This window comes from Ziziphus jujuba, chromosome 8 (genome assembly GCF_031755915.1).
Source record: "Ziziphus jujuba cultivar Dongzao chromosome 8, ASM3175591v1".
Lineage (NCBI taxonomy): Eukaryota > Viridiplantae > Streptophyta > Magnoliopsida > Rosales > Rhamnaceae > Ziziphus > Ziziphus jujuba.
The window spans coordinates 21589911-21607004 of NC_083386.1; the positions used below are offsets into that span (position 1 = coordinate 21589911).

At 30.2% G+C, this 17094-nt stretch overlaps 2 protein-coding genes across 2 annotated transcripts; both read left to right on the top strand.

The window, feature by feature from the left end:
* Positions 1-1927: 1927 nt before the first annotated feature.
* LOC107413892 (protein trichome birefringence-like 33) lies at positions 1928-5921 on the top strand. Its single transcript, XM_048470676.2, has 6 exons — positions 1928-2269; positions 2380-2596; positions 4243-4414; positions 4522-4721; positions 4808-4966; positions 5067-5921. The coding sequence occupies exons 1-6, from the start codon at positions 2044-2046 to the stop codon at positions 5404-5406; spliced, it is 1314 nt and encodes a 437-aa protein (XP_048326633.2). The 5' UTR covers positions 1928-2043; the 3' UTR covers positions 5407-5921.
* Positions 5922-12077: 6156 nt separating this feature from the next.
* Positions 12078-16771, top strand: LOC107413893 (protein trichome birefringence-like 33). The gene is made up of 6 exons (XM_016021948.3): positions 12078-12355; positions 12465-12681; positions 15420-15591; positions 15719-15918; positions 16018-16179; positions 16432-16771. Exons 1-6 carry the CDS (start codon positions 12154-12156, stop codon positions 16769-16771), a joined length of 1293 nt encoding a protein of 430 aa, XP_015877434.3. The 5' UTR covers positions 12078-12153.
* Positions 16772-17094: the final 323 nt, after the last annotated feature.

Here is a 17094-nt window from a genome sequence, read left to right on the forward strand (position 1 = left end):
GGAAATGAAATTATTGATGGAGACTTTAGGGAACATTTTTTTTCTTTTTCCTTTAAAAGGAGGAGGCATTGACTAATGGTGAAGAGCATTGAGCATATGTCTCAAAAGCACTAATTATTAAAGCTTTACTTGCAAGAAAATGACCCAAAGTTGGTGCGATATTGGTTTAATTATTACTATCAATACACTAATGTTTTAATTGAGATTATATATATATATATATTTTGTGTATCTCTCTATATAAGTCTTTTTCAAAGTAATTATAATAGTAATCCTTGTATTGTATAATCTATTTTCATGACAATAGCAGTCTGGCCTAATGACAACCTTATTATATAAATAAGTTTACCAAAAAAAAAAAAAAAAAGAATTTGTTATATTAAAAAATGGTAAAATATATTTGAGGGGAGATAGAGACAGAGAGGTTAAGAGGTCCTATTAGCAACAACCTTTTTTTTTTTTTTTTTTTGGGTGAATAATATATTAGCAACAAGCAATTGAATAAAAATTGCAAAGCATCTTTCACAATCCAATAAAACATTGAAAACAAATCGGTGGTTAAATAAAAATAAATAGATATTCAAGTATTTGGTTGAGGTATCGCTATTATAGTTCTTTTCTGATTGTCTTGAAGAGCCATAGGAAACTGTAGTGCATAGCCCAATATTGAGGGACAAAGAAATGAAGAGAATCTGAAGCAGGTGATTGCCAACCACTTTGAAATTGAAACTTCACCTTTTCTCTTTGAAAAAAAAAATCCTCTTACCTAAGCACCTTCAAATATAATAATCACATTAATTTTTCTTCAATTATTTTTTACTAAATATATTTATTTCTTCATCTGATTAAGAAAAAGTAAACAAAATGATTATCTGCCTCTTTGTTTGACAACCTTACCTTAGAAGCAAAGCCATATTTATACATTTCCTCCCCCATGCTCTCCATCATTTATCACCCACTACATAGCTTCCCTATCACCATCACGTTCTCCTTTGATCCGTTTTGAATATTGGATGGTATTGAATTAGATTGTATTATATAAGCTTAGATATAATCCAATCAAATTTGATTAAATTTAAAATATTTCAATTTAATTTGATCGGATTTAAAATAGTTTTATAAAATCCATCCTCTTCGTACAAACAGGGCTACTTCATTAATTCTGCTCAGATCTGACATGCATTTTACTACCTGATCTTATATCCAAATTTTTAGTGAAGAAAACCCATGTTCAAAAGTTGCATTATAATTGTTTAATAATGCTTGTTATAATGCTTACTTAAATAGGACAAAGATAGAACAGAAACGTTAAAGAAAATGCTTTCCTATTACAAGTTTTATCCTTCTTTTTTTTTTTTTATCATTAGTAAACTCATAAATCATAATTTTAACATTATAATTATTGAATCGGAGTGGAAATGGATGCATAAAAGAAAACCCAAAAATATATAGAAAATAATAATAATAAAAAGAATTTACAGGAAGAAAAAGAAAAAAACAAAATATGGTAAGGAAAGTGTGCGTGTGTATATAAGAAGCTTCCAATATCATATCCTACCGCTAGGATAGCCAAGCGCATTTCCATTACTAGTAATGTAATGACATTTCATACAATAATTGCATTGACACAAAATCATGATTGATAAAGTGTAATAATGATTAAGAAAATAATGAAAAATGACAATGTTTTTCTCTCTCTTAGGCTGTCGTTTGTCTAATTTGGTCAAGAAAAAAAAAGAAAAGCTAAACTCTAAAGCAAACCAGATTTTCAATCTAATTAAGAAATAAGACCATACAAAATTAATAAGATTCACTGTATATATATATATATATGAAAGTGAAATTATTTTATGAACTACCAAATTAAATATATAGAATTTAATATTTACCAGAAAAAAAGTCCGGACCTATACATGTACTTGTAACTTGCTACTCACTATTTATTCAACCTAACCACTCCCACAAGCCCAACACATTTTTTTTGAGATAGCTCTCAAAAATGATCTCATAAAAATTAAATCCCAGCTTGTAATTTTATTGCACATGCAAAACAACAAAACCACAGAAAGGAAAACCATGAAGTCCCTTCTCTCTTCCTCTTCTTCTTCATCCCCAGGTCTCCGAAAGCCTCGTCTCTCTCCCTATCTATTTTCCTTGTTAACTTTCATTCTCTTCGTCGCCATTCTCTATGGAGAAGATTTCATGTGCATATTCGGACGCCAACTCCAACTCGGTCCCGTCGACTCAGAACGGCCTTTTTCCCGAACCGGTGAGTCAACTTAACCCATTTAAATTCAATTAACCCTCTTGATTTTTTTTTCCCCCTTTTTTGGGGGGGGTGACCGAGGTTGGATTTTGTTTTTATTTTTGGGGGGTTAGTGAAGAAGAGAGAGAAATTGCCGTTCGCCGTCGGGAAAACCCCAGAAGGTTGCGACGTGTTTAGTGGAAGATGGGTTCGGGACGAGTCGAATCGGCCGCTTTATGAGGAATCGGAGTGTCCGTACATACAGCCACAGTTGACCTGCCTAGAACATGGAAGACCAGAGAAGGAGTACCAGTACTGGAGATGGCAACCCCATGGCTGTGATCTTCCTAGGTCAGTCTCTCTCTCTCTCTCTCTCCCCAAAATCGCGCTTAATTAGCTCAAATTCAAGTCCATAAAACCACCAGTTAAAAAAGCTTTAACGATTTCTCTAATGGCGGTTTCTTGGTTTTCCGATTGATTTCCTCTTTCATTCTGCTTTCTTCACTTTTTTTTTTTTTTTTTTTTTTTTTTTTTTTTGCTTTACGGAAAGTCAAATTATTTGAAACTTCACCGACAACGAAGAGTTTTTGCTCCAACTCAATTCGGAAACCGGTTTTGTTTTTTGTCTTATTTTCCCGAACCGGTTTTTTCGAATCGGACCGTTTTGCCGGCCGCCAACGAGGCATGCGCTACACGTGTCGAATGATAGTGGGGTCAGGTGGACCGGGGTTAGTGAATAGCTAGCTCGGCATGAGTTTCAGAGTAAACGTAGATTTTTCGTCCACCTGTCGTTCGTCTCTGCGCTCGAAAAAAAGTAATGGTAATTGGGGTCCACATGCCTGGTTGGCCAGTCATTGTCAGTTCGTGTTTCCGTCGATTTCTTTATTTTCGTCGTCGTTGATCGTGCAAGATTCATCGCGCGGAGCACGGGTGTAATTGAAATAGACCATCGAAAAATAATAATAATAATAATAATAATAATAAAATTAAATAAAAATAAAAATAAAAAATTAAGTGTGGCCGTCCCCTGACGATCATGGGGTTGTGCTGGACAGGAAGATTCCAGCGATTAGGAACTTAGGAATAATAATTGAGAAAAAGTCATTGACACATTCATATCCTTCAAAAATAATCTGTTTTGCCTTTGCCTATGTTTTTTTCTTTTTTTTGTTTTTTTAAATAATAATTCAATAATATTTTATTTTCATTTTACAGCAGAATTATTGGTAGGGACTAGGGAATGTTGGTCAATTGGTTAGGCTACAAATTTGGGCTCGTCTATGAGAATTATGGACCAAATAGGAGTAGCTCAAAGACATCGAAAAGCCTTTTTCCTCAGGCTTGTCGTTTTACATGCCCATAAAGAGGTTTCTTTAGTTCCCTGCGGGATGAGGTTAGATAAAAATGATTAATGGTGATCTAGTTATCCATCTCTTGAAACCAAACACAAACACAAAAAATCTAGGCAGTTTATAATGATGATTTTGCCAATCAACGTCTCAAAAAGTTTGATATGTGTGTGTGTGTGTGTGTGTGTATAGGGTTATAATATGTAATTTGATATGTATATATATGTAGAGTTATAATATGTTCCCAACATAATAAATGTTGAGAATGTTACCTTAATTAATGATTTAAAATCAAAAATCTAATTGAGCAAATGGTAACTCTTATTGCTTATCAGGTCAATAGATTTCTAACATAAGGTGAAAACTATGTTCCCAACCAATCAAAATCATATACACCTTGCGGCTTGACTAAATGCTTGGTTACTCAAAACGCGTGGCATTATTGGTGCTTCTATTAGCAAGGGAGAAAAATGGTCAAGGTTGATTAGAAGGATGAGGAACGTTTTTTATGTTCTAATTTCATTTTCTTGTGGTGGTTTATAATTTAATTGATGAATTACTTTGTCTTCTGCAAGATTAGTGTGGATTTTAATTTTACTTGTCGATGTAATGTAGCATACATAACATTATTGTCACAAATAATTGAAGGTTCAATGCCACATTGATGCTTGAGACACTCCGAGGAAAGAGGATGATGTATATAGGAGATTCTCTGAATAGGGGTCAATACGTTTCCATGATTTGTCTTCTTCACTCGCTCATCCCTGAAGATCAAAAGTCCATGGAAACTTTTGGTTCACTGACTGTCTTCACAGCCAAGGTGAAATTAGTTTGAGCTTCTATGTTTCATTGACTTTTTATGATCAAGTGCTTATACCTTTGTTTTGCATAGCGCTAACCTTTTTTTGTTTGATTTCTGTGTTTCAGGAATATAATGCCACAATCGAGTTTTATTGGGCACCATTTCTTCTTGAGTCTAACTCAGATGATGCTGTCATCCATAGAGTATCTGATAGGATTGTTAGGAAAGGTTCTATTAACAAGCATGGCAAACATTGGAAGGGTGTTGATATAGCAGTGTTTAATACATATCTGTGGTGGATGACTGGCTTGAAGATGAAGATCTTGTCAGTACATACATACTTTGCTCGTACTGACCATTTACATTCAGTTTTCTGTGTTGTGAATGTCTCTAAGTGTTCAAGTTTTGCAGGCTTGGGTCTTTTGATGATGAAGTGAAAGATATCGTGGAGCTGACAACTGAGGATGCTTATCGTATGGCGATGAAGAGTATGTTGAGATGGGTTCGCTTGAATATGGACCCCAAGAAGACAAGAGTCTTCTTCACTAGCATGTCACCTTCGCATGCAAAGTGAGTAAAATTTTCCAAATTTGCATAGTTCATGATCTTCCTTCCTCCTCTGAATATGCATCGATTTAAAGACTAAGTTCGAACTTATATTTCACCACAGGAGCATAGATTGGGGAGGTGTAGAAGGTGGAAACTGCTATAATGAGACAACCATCATTGAAGACCCTGCATATTGGGGTTCGGATTGCAGGAAAAGTGTAATGGAGGTGATTGGTGAAGTGTTCGGCAAATCAAAGGTTCCCATTACATTTCTGAACATCACCCAACTCTCAAATTACCGTAAAGATGCACACACATCAATCTACAAGAAGCAGTGGAACCCATTGACTCCTGAGCAATTAGCCAACCCTGTAAGCTATGCAGATTGTGTGCATTGGTGCTTACCTGGGCTTCAAGATACTTGGAATGAGCTTCTGTTTGCCAAACTCTTTTACCCTTGAGTAAGATGATCATATCGAAAATGGTCCTCTGTTTTTTTCTCAGATTTCCATGTTTTGGTGATGGGATCTTGCAGAAAAGGGAGTTGATTTGTTTTCATTTAAGATGGAACATCACAATACATGGGATATATGGATGAAGTACTGCGACTTGTGGCAAATGGAGAGGAGAGAATCTGTGTAGGAGGGATTCAAATAGAAAAAAGTAAAGAGACAGCTGGAGGAGGGGGAGTGAGGAAGACAAAAGAAAGAAGTAAAGATACAACAAATGATAGTTTGATTTTTTTTTTTTTAATTTTTTTTTTTGAAAATGTAATATCAATGGAAAATTTGCTCTTTTATTTTTTTTTATTTTTTTTATTTTTTTCCTTTTGGTTTAAGATTCACCGATTCATTCATGCTAAAGCGGGAAAATTTATGATTGAAGATTTATTCTTCAATATTCAACGTATCCCTGTTAATACTTTCTGGGATTCTCTCTTAATTAATTGTAAATCCATTATTTCCGTTTTCTTGTATATTATATTTCCGCGACAATGCTATCCAAAGAGGAATAAACATATGGACATACAAGAATCCTGTTTTGTAAATGTAGAAATAAAAGAACAATAGAGAGAGAGAGAGAGAGAGAGAGAGAGAGAGAGAGAGCACCATTAACTATATATTCAACTTCTCTTGTAAAACGACTGCTCAAAATTAGAAAGAAATCCATGGATAGGGATCAAGTTAAAAAAAAAACTTAGTAATTCTGAGAAAAGGTTGTCATTTTAGAGGTGAACATAAACAAGATTAAACACGTTTAGAAGTGTGGGAAACATGCATAAAATCGAAAGCAAAGGTGTATGAGCCAATGATTGAATTAGTGGGTTATAAAAAAGAAGAAGGTACAGAAGAAACCATAGAAACTAAAAAGAGGTGATGAAGTTGAGGGAGATGGGAGATTATGGTGATTGATGTTTTACAAAAACGATTCATTAAAATCCTCAAAAGCTATTAAAGATTTTATAGCAAGTGGGGCCCAACATGGTTGGCTTCTTTAACATGCCTTGCCATTTTTATATTTATATACTAATTAATATAATTAATTTGTTTTAATTTATTATATACTAATATCCACATCACGAGAGGTTCATCTCATACTTACATACGGTTTTATCTAGAACCGAATTATGATATCATTTGTTAATCCAAATTTTATATATACCTTTGAGATTTTTATGTTTAACCAACATGAAATTTTATTTGCACATGACATGAAAGTTTAAAAATATTATATTATTGCATTTACATTTTGTATGCCTGTATATGGATACTCAATAGCTTTTGCTACCTTATGCTTTCCTATTTACTTGAAAACTTCATCAATGTCATTTCCTTGACAAAATTTATTTATAATACTTAAAATAACATCAATGCAATCACAATTAGATACAACCCACAAAAATATTAATATATATATATATATATATATTTAGTTTATAACAATGCCATATTAAAAAAATAAAAATAAAGTTAAATTTGTATTGATCTACTATAGTATCTAGTTTTTAATTAGTAATATGTCTAATATATTCTTGGATGATCTTTCGATTTAAAATTCCTGAAATTCAGATTTGCCATAAAATATTCTCAAGCTTCAAATATGCATTTTCACAAAAAAAAAAAGAAAAAAAAAAAAAGAAAAAATTGAAGCTTGCGTTCAACAAAAAGATAAAAAGATGAGACACTTAAACAGGATGTATGTTATAAAGTGGATATCACAACTTTATATCACATAGCTAATTATGCTACATTGACTATTTTTACGTTAAACAAGCAACCATCATTGTTATACTTTATTGAAAAGACATAAAAGAAAAATTATTGAACTAACTTTAAAACAAAGGTAAACAAAAAGGAAGAGAGTCAAAATTGTGCAACTGCTACTGCTCTTTCCATTGTTGCCGGTTCAATTTAATTGGTTAGTTTGTTATTTTATTTTATTTTGAATAAAGCTAGGCTGGTATTAGATGCCCAGAGAATACAGACATGGAAGCGATCCATTGCTTTATCTAATATTATATTTGAAATTTTATGCCTAGCTACTTGGATTCCTCAATTGAGGAGTAGGAACCCATTCCCCGTCCTGCAACTAGTTTAACTTTTTTTTTTTTTTTAAATTTTTAAATTTTTTATTAACATTATTATTATTATTATTGTTATTTATTTGGTATAGGTGATGCTCTTTGTAGTTCAACATAACAAGCTTTAAAATGCAAGTAAATAAAAAAGGAAATTCATCCATTTTTCATACTCTAGGCCTCAAAATATAAGACATAAAAAGAGACCATGTTTTTTTAGCCCGGAGGGATAAACAAATTGATGAACTTCATAAGGGATTTCTTAATTTTTGAAATCAATAGATTAGATCAGCTGAGTAATCTTGTATCTGGATCTTATTTTCTACATTAATAAATCATTTGGTGTGCATATATAAGTGTGGGGTATATTTAATCACAATCTATATATCCGGACAAATAAAGAAAATACATCTAAACTACTTTTAATTATAAGACAATTAAGATCAGGTGAGTAATCTAGTATCCAGATCTCTTTTTCTACATCAAGAAATCAGATTTTATGTGTAAAAGTGTGGGTATATTTAATCACAATTTAAATATCCACATAATAAATAAGACATATCTAAACTATTTTAGTCATAAAATAATTAGGATATCGTACTCCAATATATTTAGATTGTTCAAATCTAAATAAATTAGAATCCTATTTATATAATTTTTATCATTGAATAATATTTATTTTACTTTATATTTTTTCTATTGAAACCTTAACTATGAGAAATTATATTTTACGCATCTATATTTCTCTCTTTCTCTATAATTTTCACTGAAAGTTCAGTTTCTCTTTAAAAGGTTTCAATTTCAACCAATCTATAGCTGATAGTCAAGGTTGTATGCTTAATTCCTGGGCTGATATTATCAGCCAAGCTAACTTGAGTATCCGGAACTTAGATCGCATGCAACTTCTCATTAAAGTCACATATTCATGCATGACAGCCAATCCTTTGAAATTCACTCCTCTGGCAGGCAATCCCGCTCACTCCTATCCGAACATCGCCACTTTTGTTGCTGGCCCAGGCACCCTAAACCCAGGTCTTTTGCTCTTCTAATGTAAGCTCCGAGGCTTCACACCAAGTCTTTAAGGGGAATTAGGCCCATTACCCTTTAAAAAAAGAGTGCAATGAAAAATGCCCCTCCCGTGTAAAATATTATTGTTTTACCCCTTCATACATGAACTCATCATGACCTTAATGAAAATTACAAATAACTTTCATATCCTTTTTTTGCCCTTTCCCTTCGTCCAGCATTGCATGTCCAGCGTTATACCTTTGAAAACAACCATTCTTTGAACCCCAAAATTTTCCATCTAAGAACATACTCTATTTATTTATAAGAATCAGGGTAAAACCCCTATTTCAATTTGGAGGCTTGAGTGATCATTGATTTTCATACCCAGAAAGAAAATCAATAAAATCATATATATTAGAAATTTCAATATGGGCCCCCCCAAAAAAAAAAAATTTAATAAATAGTTCAAACAACATACCCAAAGTACACAATACCAAAAGTGCTAATAATAAATCACAGTTTCTTCTTTTTCAAAAAAAAAAAAAAAAAAGGTGGGTTTTGGAAAAGTTTTTTAAGAAATACCCGAAAATAAAAAATTATAGATATTTAAAAAAATACACACACAAAATGTAGCCCCGAAATAGCCATGGTTCAGGCAAATCATCTCTCTTCCAAGCTTTATTTGCCATTCTCTCTCACTTTCTCTTCCCCTTTTCTTCGTGCTGCGTTCCGGTTCAAAGGTCAAAAAAGAAAGCCCTTTGATTAATTTTTTTCTCTTTCTTTTGACATTTCAAAGGTTAATTTGGAAATATCAAAAAATTTAAGGGCAAGATAAAAAAAATAAAGAACGGAAGAGGCATATATCCTTAGTGGCCTTCCAAGAGGGGTACTAGGCCAAATTCCCATTTTATCTATTTAGCTGATTCATAGGTTGTTTGATAGTGAAGAAGGGTGCGCAAAATTGATTGTTGATTTTTTGCATCAGCATAAAAACAACAACTTTTATATCTTCGCTAAAGCTCCAATGTATGAGCTTCCAAAATTAAATCAGGTGAGTGGTTGGAATGCAAATCTAGTGAACAGAGAAGGATGTAAGTGAGGAGAAGAAGGTTCATGGCACGAATATGTGGGTGAGAAAATGGCAATCAGTCTAAGGCAGTTTGTGGTTGATTGAAGATGGAGTGGGGTGGAGTTGTTGGAGGTCTGAATGATTTGTGGCTTGTGGAGATTAAATTGATTTTCTTAGGGCAAGTTTAAACATGACAGAATTAAAAATAATGTTACATATGCTGAGATGAGTAGGGACTTTATTCCTTGGTCTCACCTAGGGCACAAAATTTTGTCCTATCCCCACCCGATACCTTGTTTTAATGGGGAATTCCCACCCCATTAGAAGCGGTGCAAAGCAAAGACCTATTAAATTAGTTTTTTTTTTTTTGGTCATATTTAAATAACTAAATATATATATATATAGTCAGTTTCAAATAAGGTTCATTCTTGATAAAACTCGTAAGGTTCATATTTAGTAAAATTAGATCATATTAAAAATTAAAATTTAAAATTCAAAAAGCAGATATATACGGGTTTAGTTACATACTAAAATTCCATTTAGAGAAAATGAATCTTAGCAGATTCAGTAATGAATAAATATAATTTTAAATTTCAATTCTTAATGCGATTTAAAAGCTGAAATATAAAGAGCTCATTTTAGTTTTCATGAGAATCTTATTTGAGTATGACTATATAAACAATAGTTTAAGATAACATTATAATAATTGAATCTGAGAGGCAATCAAGGTTTAAGATTTTAGTATCGATGGAAATACTGAAGATTTAAAATATGAAATTTCTATGAAAATATCGAAAAATATCGAATATCGATAAAAACTTACAAAAAATAATAAAAATTTATTTTAAAAAATAAAAATTTTTGTTGAAATTTTAAAATTAGTTTATTTAATCAATATATTATCAAATTGATTATAAAAATTGCCAAAAACATTAAATAGATATTATATTTTCTTTTAATCAATTTGATTTATAATAAACGGTAATGATCATAAATAAACTATTATTAATAAAAATATGCAAAAAATATATATATATGTGATAAAATTGTTTATTAATTAAGATAAAATAACTAATACAATAAATTATATTTCATAAATATCATCTCAATACTCATAGAACTTTTAGGTGGTTGAAAATTTTGTCTCTATCTTGTTTCATTTTGAGATGTAAAATCTGAAAAATAATAATTAAAAAACATATCTCCTTGATAATTTCTTATGTAATTATTAATATATCAATCATAAAGATCTTGTATTAAACATAATTATCTTTGATATTTAGTATAATATATTATATCATCTTTTTTATTTTTATTTACTTAATGTTATTGATTTAAATAGTATTAATACAAATTTTATGTGATATTGTATTTTTATTTTTTATTTTATGTTATTATTTTTCATTTTTATAAAATTAATTATTAACTTATAATTATGGGATTCTAATGAATCTATCTTATACAAAATGTATAACATGTATATAGATACTTTATTAATAAATAAAACTTGATAGGGTTATTTAATTTAATTCATTCCATTTTATTTATATTGTTAAATATTTGAAAGACAATTAAAAGGTAAGAAAAAAAAATTAAAACTAAAGTTAATTTGGTAAAATGATTTACTATATATCAATAATATTTATAAATTTTTTATAATTTTTTTTAATAAATATTTTTAAAATTTCTATGAAAATTTTTAAAATTTTGATGGATATTATAGATTTTTTAACTTAATTATTAAAAATTTGATGTGGATATTTTAATAGAAATGTACATGAAAATTACGATGAAATTTTAAATATTTAGATAAATATTATAAAAATTATTTCCATTTAAAATCCCTTAAAAAAATAAATATTTCGGTCCCAAAATTTTGATATTTAAAACCTTGATCGCATTGCAGATAAAAGAAAACGCACACACATATACATACATATAAATAAATAAAATTATAGAAAAAAATATTTTTCTGTTGTGGTAATAATAGAAATAAACAATATGGTAACAAGAAAAATTGTTTGTTAAAACGAGAAGCTTTTAAGTTCATATCCTATCCATAGGATCATCTGTTTTGAAAAATAATATGCACAGTACTGCTAGTACGTAGTATTGTGATGACAGAATAGTTCATAAAATAATTGCATTGCTGAATAAAACCCAAAAAAAGAAAAGAAAAGAAAAGGAAAAAAAAAAGAAGATAATGTAAAATGACAATGTACGTTTCTCTCTCGCAATAGCTGCAGTCATAATATCTATATTGGTAAAAAAGAAAATCAGAGAATATTATATAAGATTCAGCATCCATATATGAGATGTAAAATTTTATGAATTACCAAATCAGTGAAAGTCTTCCCCAACCTATACATTCTACTCACTATTTATTGCAACCATATCCACTGCCACGACCACATAAAACATTTTCAGAGAAGAACGTCTCTTCCAACAAAATGATCCTCCGTTCGAAGAAACAGAAACAGAAACAGATATTAACGTAAAAGCCCACAAACAAGAAAAGCGAAATTTCAAAAAACCATTTCAAATTTGTTTTGCATGCATATATATATGCAAAACACAAAAATCATGAAGTCCCCTCTCTCAATCTCTTCTTCTTCATCGTCCAATCTCAGAAAGCCTCGTATAATAAGCTCTCCCTATCTGTTTTCCTTGTTACCATTCCTCCTCTTCGTCGCCATCCTCTATGGAGAAGATTTCATGTGCCTATTCGGTTCGGAACGGCCTTTTTCCAGAACGGGTACTGAGTCAACTCAACCAATTTAAATTTAATTATAGCCCGTTGATTTTTTTCTCTTTTTTGTTTGGGACTGAGGTAGGAATTTGTTTTGTTTGGTTTGGGGGGTTAGTGAAGAAGAAAGAGAAATTGACTTTCGCCGTTGGGACGATGGAAGAAGGATGTGACGTGTTTAGAGGAAGATGGGTTCGGGACGAGTCAAATCGGCCGCTTTATCAGGAATCGGAGTGTCCATATATACAACCGCAGTTGACCTGCCAAGAGCATGGAAGACCAGACAAGGAGTACCAATACTGGAGATGGCAACCCCATGGTTGTGATCTTCCTAGGTCACTTCTCTTCTTTCCCTCCGTTTATATTATATTACGAGTTTGACTAAGTGGTTTATTATGTGTATATTTAATAATATTTATATTTATAAATTTATTTATTTATTCATTTATAAATTATATTAATATATTAACCAATTCATATATATAATTTTGATAAATATATTGACAGAGTAAATAATGTCTGTATCGTTATTTAATACATACACGAAAAAAGATTGTTTTTGTTTTTTTCATAAAAAAGAAAAAAATATTGAGGGAATTTCTACAATATAACCCCAAAAAAGAAAAAATTAATTCATAACATGAGGAACGTCTTTCATTTTCTAATTTCTTTTTTTTTTTTAATGGTTGTTTAAATTTTATTGATGAAATACTTCGTCTTTTTCTACAAAACTTTGTGGATTTTGATTTTACCTTAATATAAATATACCTTTTTTTTGTTTATGAAATAGATGCAAAAATAGAGTAATTTAACTATTCTATACTATCAGGTTTCTATCTATTTTACCTTTCTGAAATGGAGAGAATAAATGTGTATATGGGTTACTTTCTAATATAAGATTTACCTAAGTTTTTAAAGATCATTACCATTAATATATTGTACGGTCAAGATTATTTATCTTTCATTTTAGTTTCTCAAACTTTCAAATAAGGACATTTTATAGTAAATATATAAATTTAGTCTTTAATGCGTTTTTTTTTTTTCCACTTTACTTTTGTTAGAGATTTATGGATAAAAATAAAAATAAACTAATCATGAATCTCCTTCCAAAAAATGTAATAATAATATTCATGAATATAACTATCCAATAAAAATTTTTAACATATAAAAAAATTCGAATACTTAACATTTGATACTTATAATAAAAAACTAAAAATAAAAAACTTTAATAATAAAAGGAGACTTTAACATGGAGTGCTTCAAAAGTTATACAGTTTTTTTTAGTAAGATTATAAAGATTTAAGTATAAAGCAAAACCAATAACATAAGTTATGAGCAATTATTTTTAATTCATGTTGTAATATTATTTTAGTGATTTTACAAATTTTTGAATGTTTATTCTTTTTAAAATACATATATATAGATATATATATCTTAAATTTTTCTAATACGTAGACGGATTTTAGAAATTTTTTCATTCAATTTGAATAAATTTTTTGTGGTTTTTAAACTCGGTTTTACTTTTACTTCTATTGGGCTGCTTATACTCAAAAAGGAGTTTGAGAAAATATTTATTATCAATTCTTATGTATACAAATTTTAAAGCAGTTTTTATTATCGCATAGTTTTATTATTTTTTTATTTTCATTTTTTGCAATTAATAGTTAGTTGACCATGATTTACTTATCTATTCAATAGATATTTATTGAAAAACTAACTATATTTGGAAGTTTTTGAAATTCAAAAAAGAGAAATAATCTTAACCTTCCGATGGGTTGATGACCACTTGTTTTCAAATTCTTAAAAGCTTAAGTGTAGCTTAAATGAGAAAAGGATCCATGTCTACTATTCTAACACAAACTTTAAAGATATTCTTATTATATTTTGATGAATTTAAATTTAAATGGATTATCATATAATAAAAGTATATAAATAAATATAAAAGTTAACTTTAAATTAATTTTTATTTGAAAAAAAAACTTTAAATCGATCAATCTAAGCAAATCTGAAATTTTTAAAGAAAAAATATATTTAGAAGCTAAACCTTATTTGAATTCAAAATTATAACCAAATATACAAATAAGAATGATTATCCCTTTTTTCTTTCATTATTCCAATGAATAACTATTTATAGTTCATAAATAATCATTTTGTATATCAAATAGTAGTAAAATATACTTGAACTCCTAAACTTTGTCATAATTAAATTTTGATCTCTAAAATTTTGAAAATTACACCTAGCATCCTTACCACTAGAAATTGGTTTATCCAACCCTCTGATACCTCTTTTGTGGCATGTTAAATGGAATATATATATATATATACGACTTGTAAACTGAAATTTCAAGCACACCTTCTAAAAATCAATTTTGGACAAAAATATATTTAATATAAGTTAGATATAAATGCCACAAAAATTGATCTTACAATACTAAATTATATACTCATATTGATAAAAATATTAATTATTATGAAATTGAAATTTTAAAAATTATAATGATTAGTATAAAATCAATTATCAAAATCAAAGGTATATATTTTTATAAATATTAAAACTTTTATATTTGTAAATAATAATTCTTTGAAACCATTTGTTATAATAATAATAATAATAATAATAATAATAATAATAGGGAAAAACATAGCTATAGTAAATAATAATCAATAATATTAGAAATAAATATAATATTTTTGAAAGAAAAAGAATAAAAATTAAATATAATAGTAAAACAGTAAATAAATGAGAAAAAAATGGTTAAAAGAATAAAGTAGGAAAACAAATTGAGGGGCACATATGCTCATAACCTCCATGTGGGCTCACCATACCTTTTTTTTCCTTTTTTGGGAATAAGCCCACCATACCATTTTAAATGTATTTTGGTGCCCCAAGTTGTCCACTCACTTTTAAATATGTGAAAGGACTCTAATACTCTTTTTAAAGATACTTTTATGGAATTGACTCTTAACGGCAAAGGGGATAAATAATAAACTATAATAAAATTGAGAGTTTTATCTATCATTATATTAAACTTTAGAGGGTCCATTAATTATTTTCACAAATCATTAATTAAAGGTTCAATGCCACACTTATGCTTGAGACACTCCGGGGGAAGAGGATGATGTATGTAGGAGATTCTCTGAACAGGGGTCAATACGTTTCCATGATTTGTCTTCTTCACTCGCTCATCCCTGAAGATCAAAAGTCCATGGAAACCTTCGGTTCACTAACTGTCTTCACTGCCAAGGTGAAATTACTTTGAGCTTCTATTTTCAAATTGACTCTTTTTTATATAATAAAGTGCTTAATTATGTTTTTTTGTTTTGCTGAGTCCTAAACCATTTTTAATTTGTTATCTGTACGTACTTGTTCAGGAATACAATGCCACGATTGAGTTTTATTGGGCACCATTACTCCTGGAATCGAATTCTGATGATCCTGTCTTCCACAGAGTATCAAAAAGGATTATTAGGAAAGATTCTATAAACAAGCATGGCAAACATTGGAAAGGCGTTGATATACTAGTATTCAATACGTATATATGGTGGATGACTGGCTTGAAGATGAGGATCTTGTGAGTTGTGCATGATATCTATGTACATTCAGTTTTCTATAATTTGAACTTGTGCTACTGAAACAAAAAATGTCACTAATAATTATTTAAGTTTCGCAGGCTAAACGGGTCCTTTGACGATGAGGTGAAAGATATCGTGGAGCTGACAACTGAGGAAGCTTATCGTATGGGGATGGAGAATATGTTGAGATGGGTTCGCTTGAATATGGACCCCAAGAAGACAAGAGTCTTCTTTACTAGCATGTCACCCTCGCATGGAAAGTGAGTAAATTTTCCAAATTTGCATAATTGGCATACTTTTAGCACATTAATGATTTGGATCTTCTGTCCCATTTTTTCTGTCCCCATTCCTGACCTTCATCGATCTAACGCCAACTCATTTAAAAGCACATTAATAATCCTTCTCTTCTAAATATGTACCTATTTAGAGACTAAGTTCACAATACTAATGATCATCCTCCTCTAAATATGCATCTATATAGAGACTAAGTTCTAAATTATGTTTGGCCGCAGGAGCATAGATTGGGGAGGTAAAGAAGGAGGAAACTGCTATAATGAGACAACCATGATTGAAGATCCAACATATTGGGGTTCGGATTGCAGGAAAAGTGTAATGGAGGTGATTGGGGAAGTGTTCAGCAAATCAAAGGTTCCCATCACATTTCTAAACATCACACAACTCTCAAGTTATCGTAAAGATGCACACACATCAATCTACAAGAAGCAGTGGGGCCCATTGACTCCTGAGAAATTAGCCAACCCTGTAAGCTATGCAGATTGTGTGCATTGGTGCTTACCTGGCCTTCAAGATACTTGGAATGAGCTCCTGTTTGCCAAACTCTTCAACCCTTGAGAGTAGGACGGTAATATTGAAAATGGTCCTCTTTTATTTTTATTTTTTTCCTCAGATTTCCATGTTTTGGTGATGACAATTGCAGATAGGGGATTTGATTTGTTTTCATTTCAGATGTAAAATCTCTATATACGTGGGATATGTGGACCAAGAACTGGGATTGGGGGCACATGGAGAGGAGAGAAAAAGTTACAAATTTGAAAAAAGCAAACAAGAGGTGTGGGAGAGGGAGGGGGACTGAGGATACAACAATTGATTATTTGATTTATTTATTTTTTGGAGAATGTAATATAAATTAAAAAATTGCTTGTTTATTATAATTT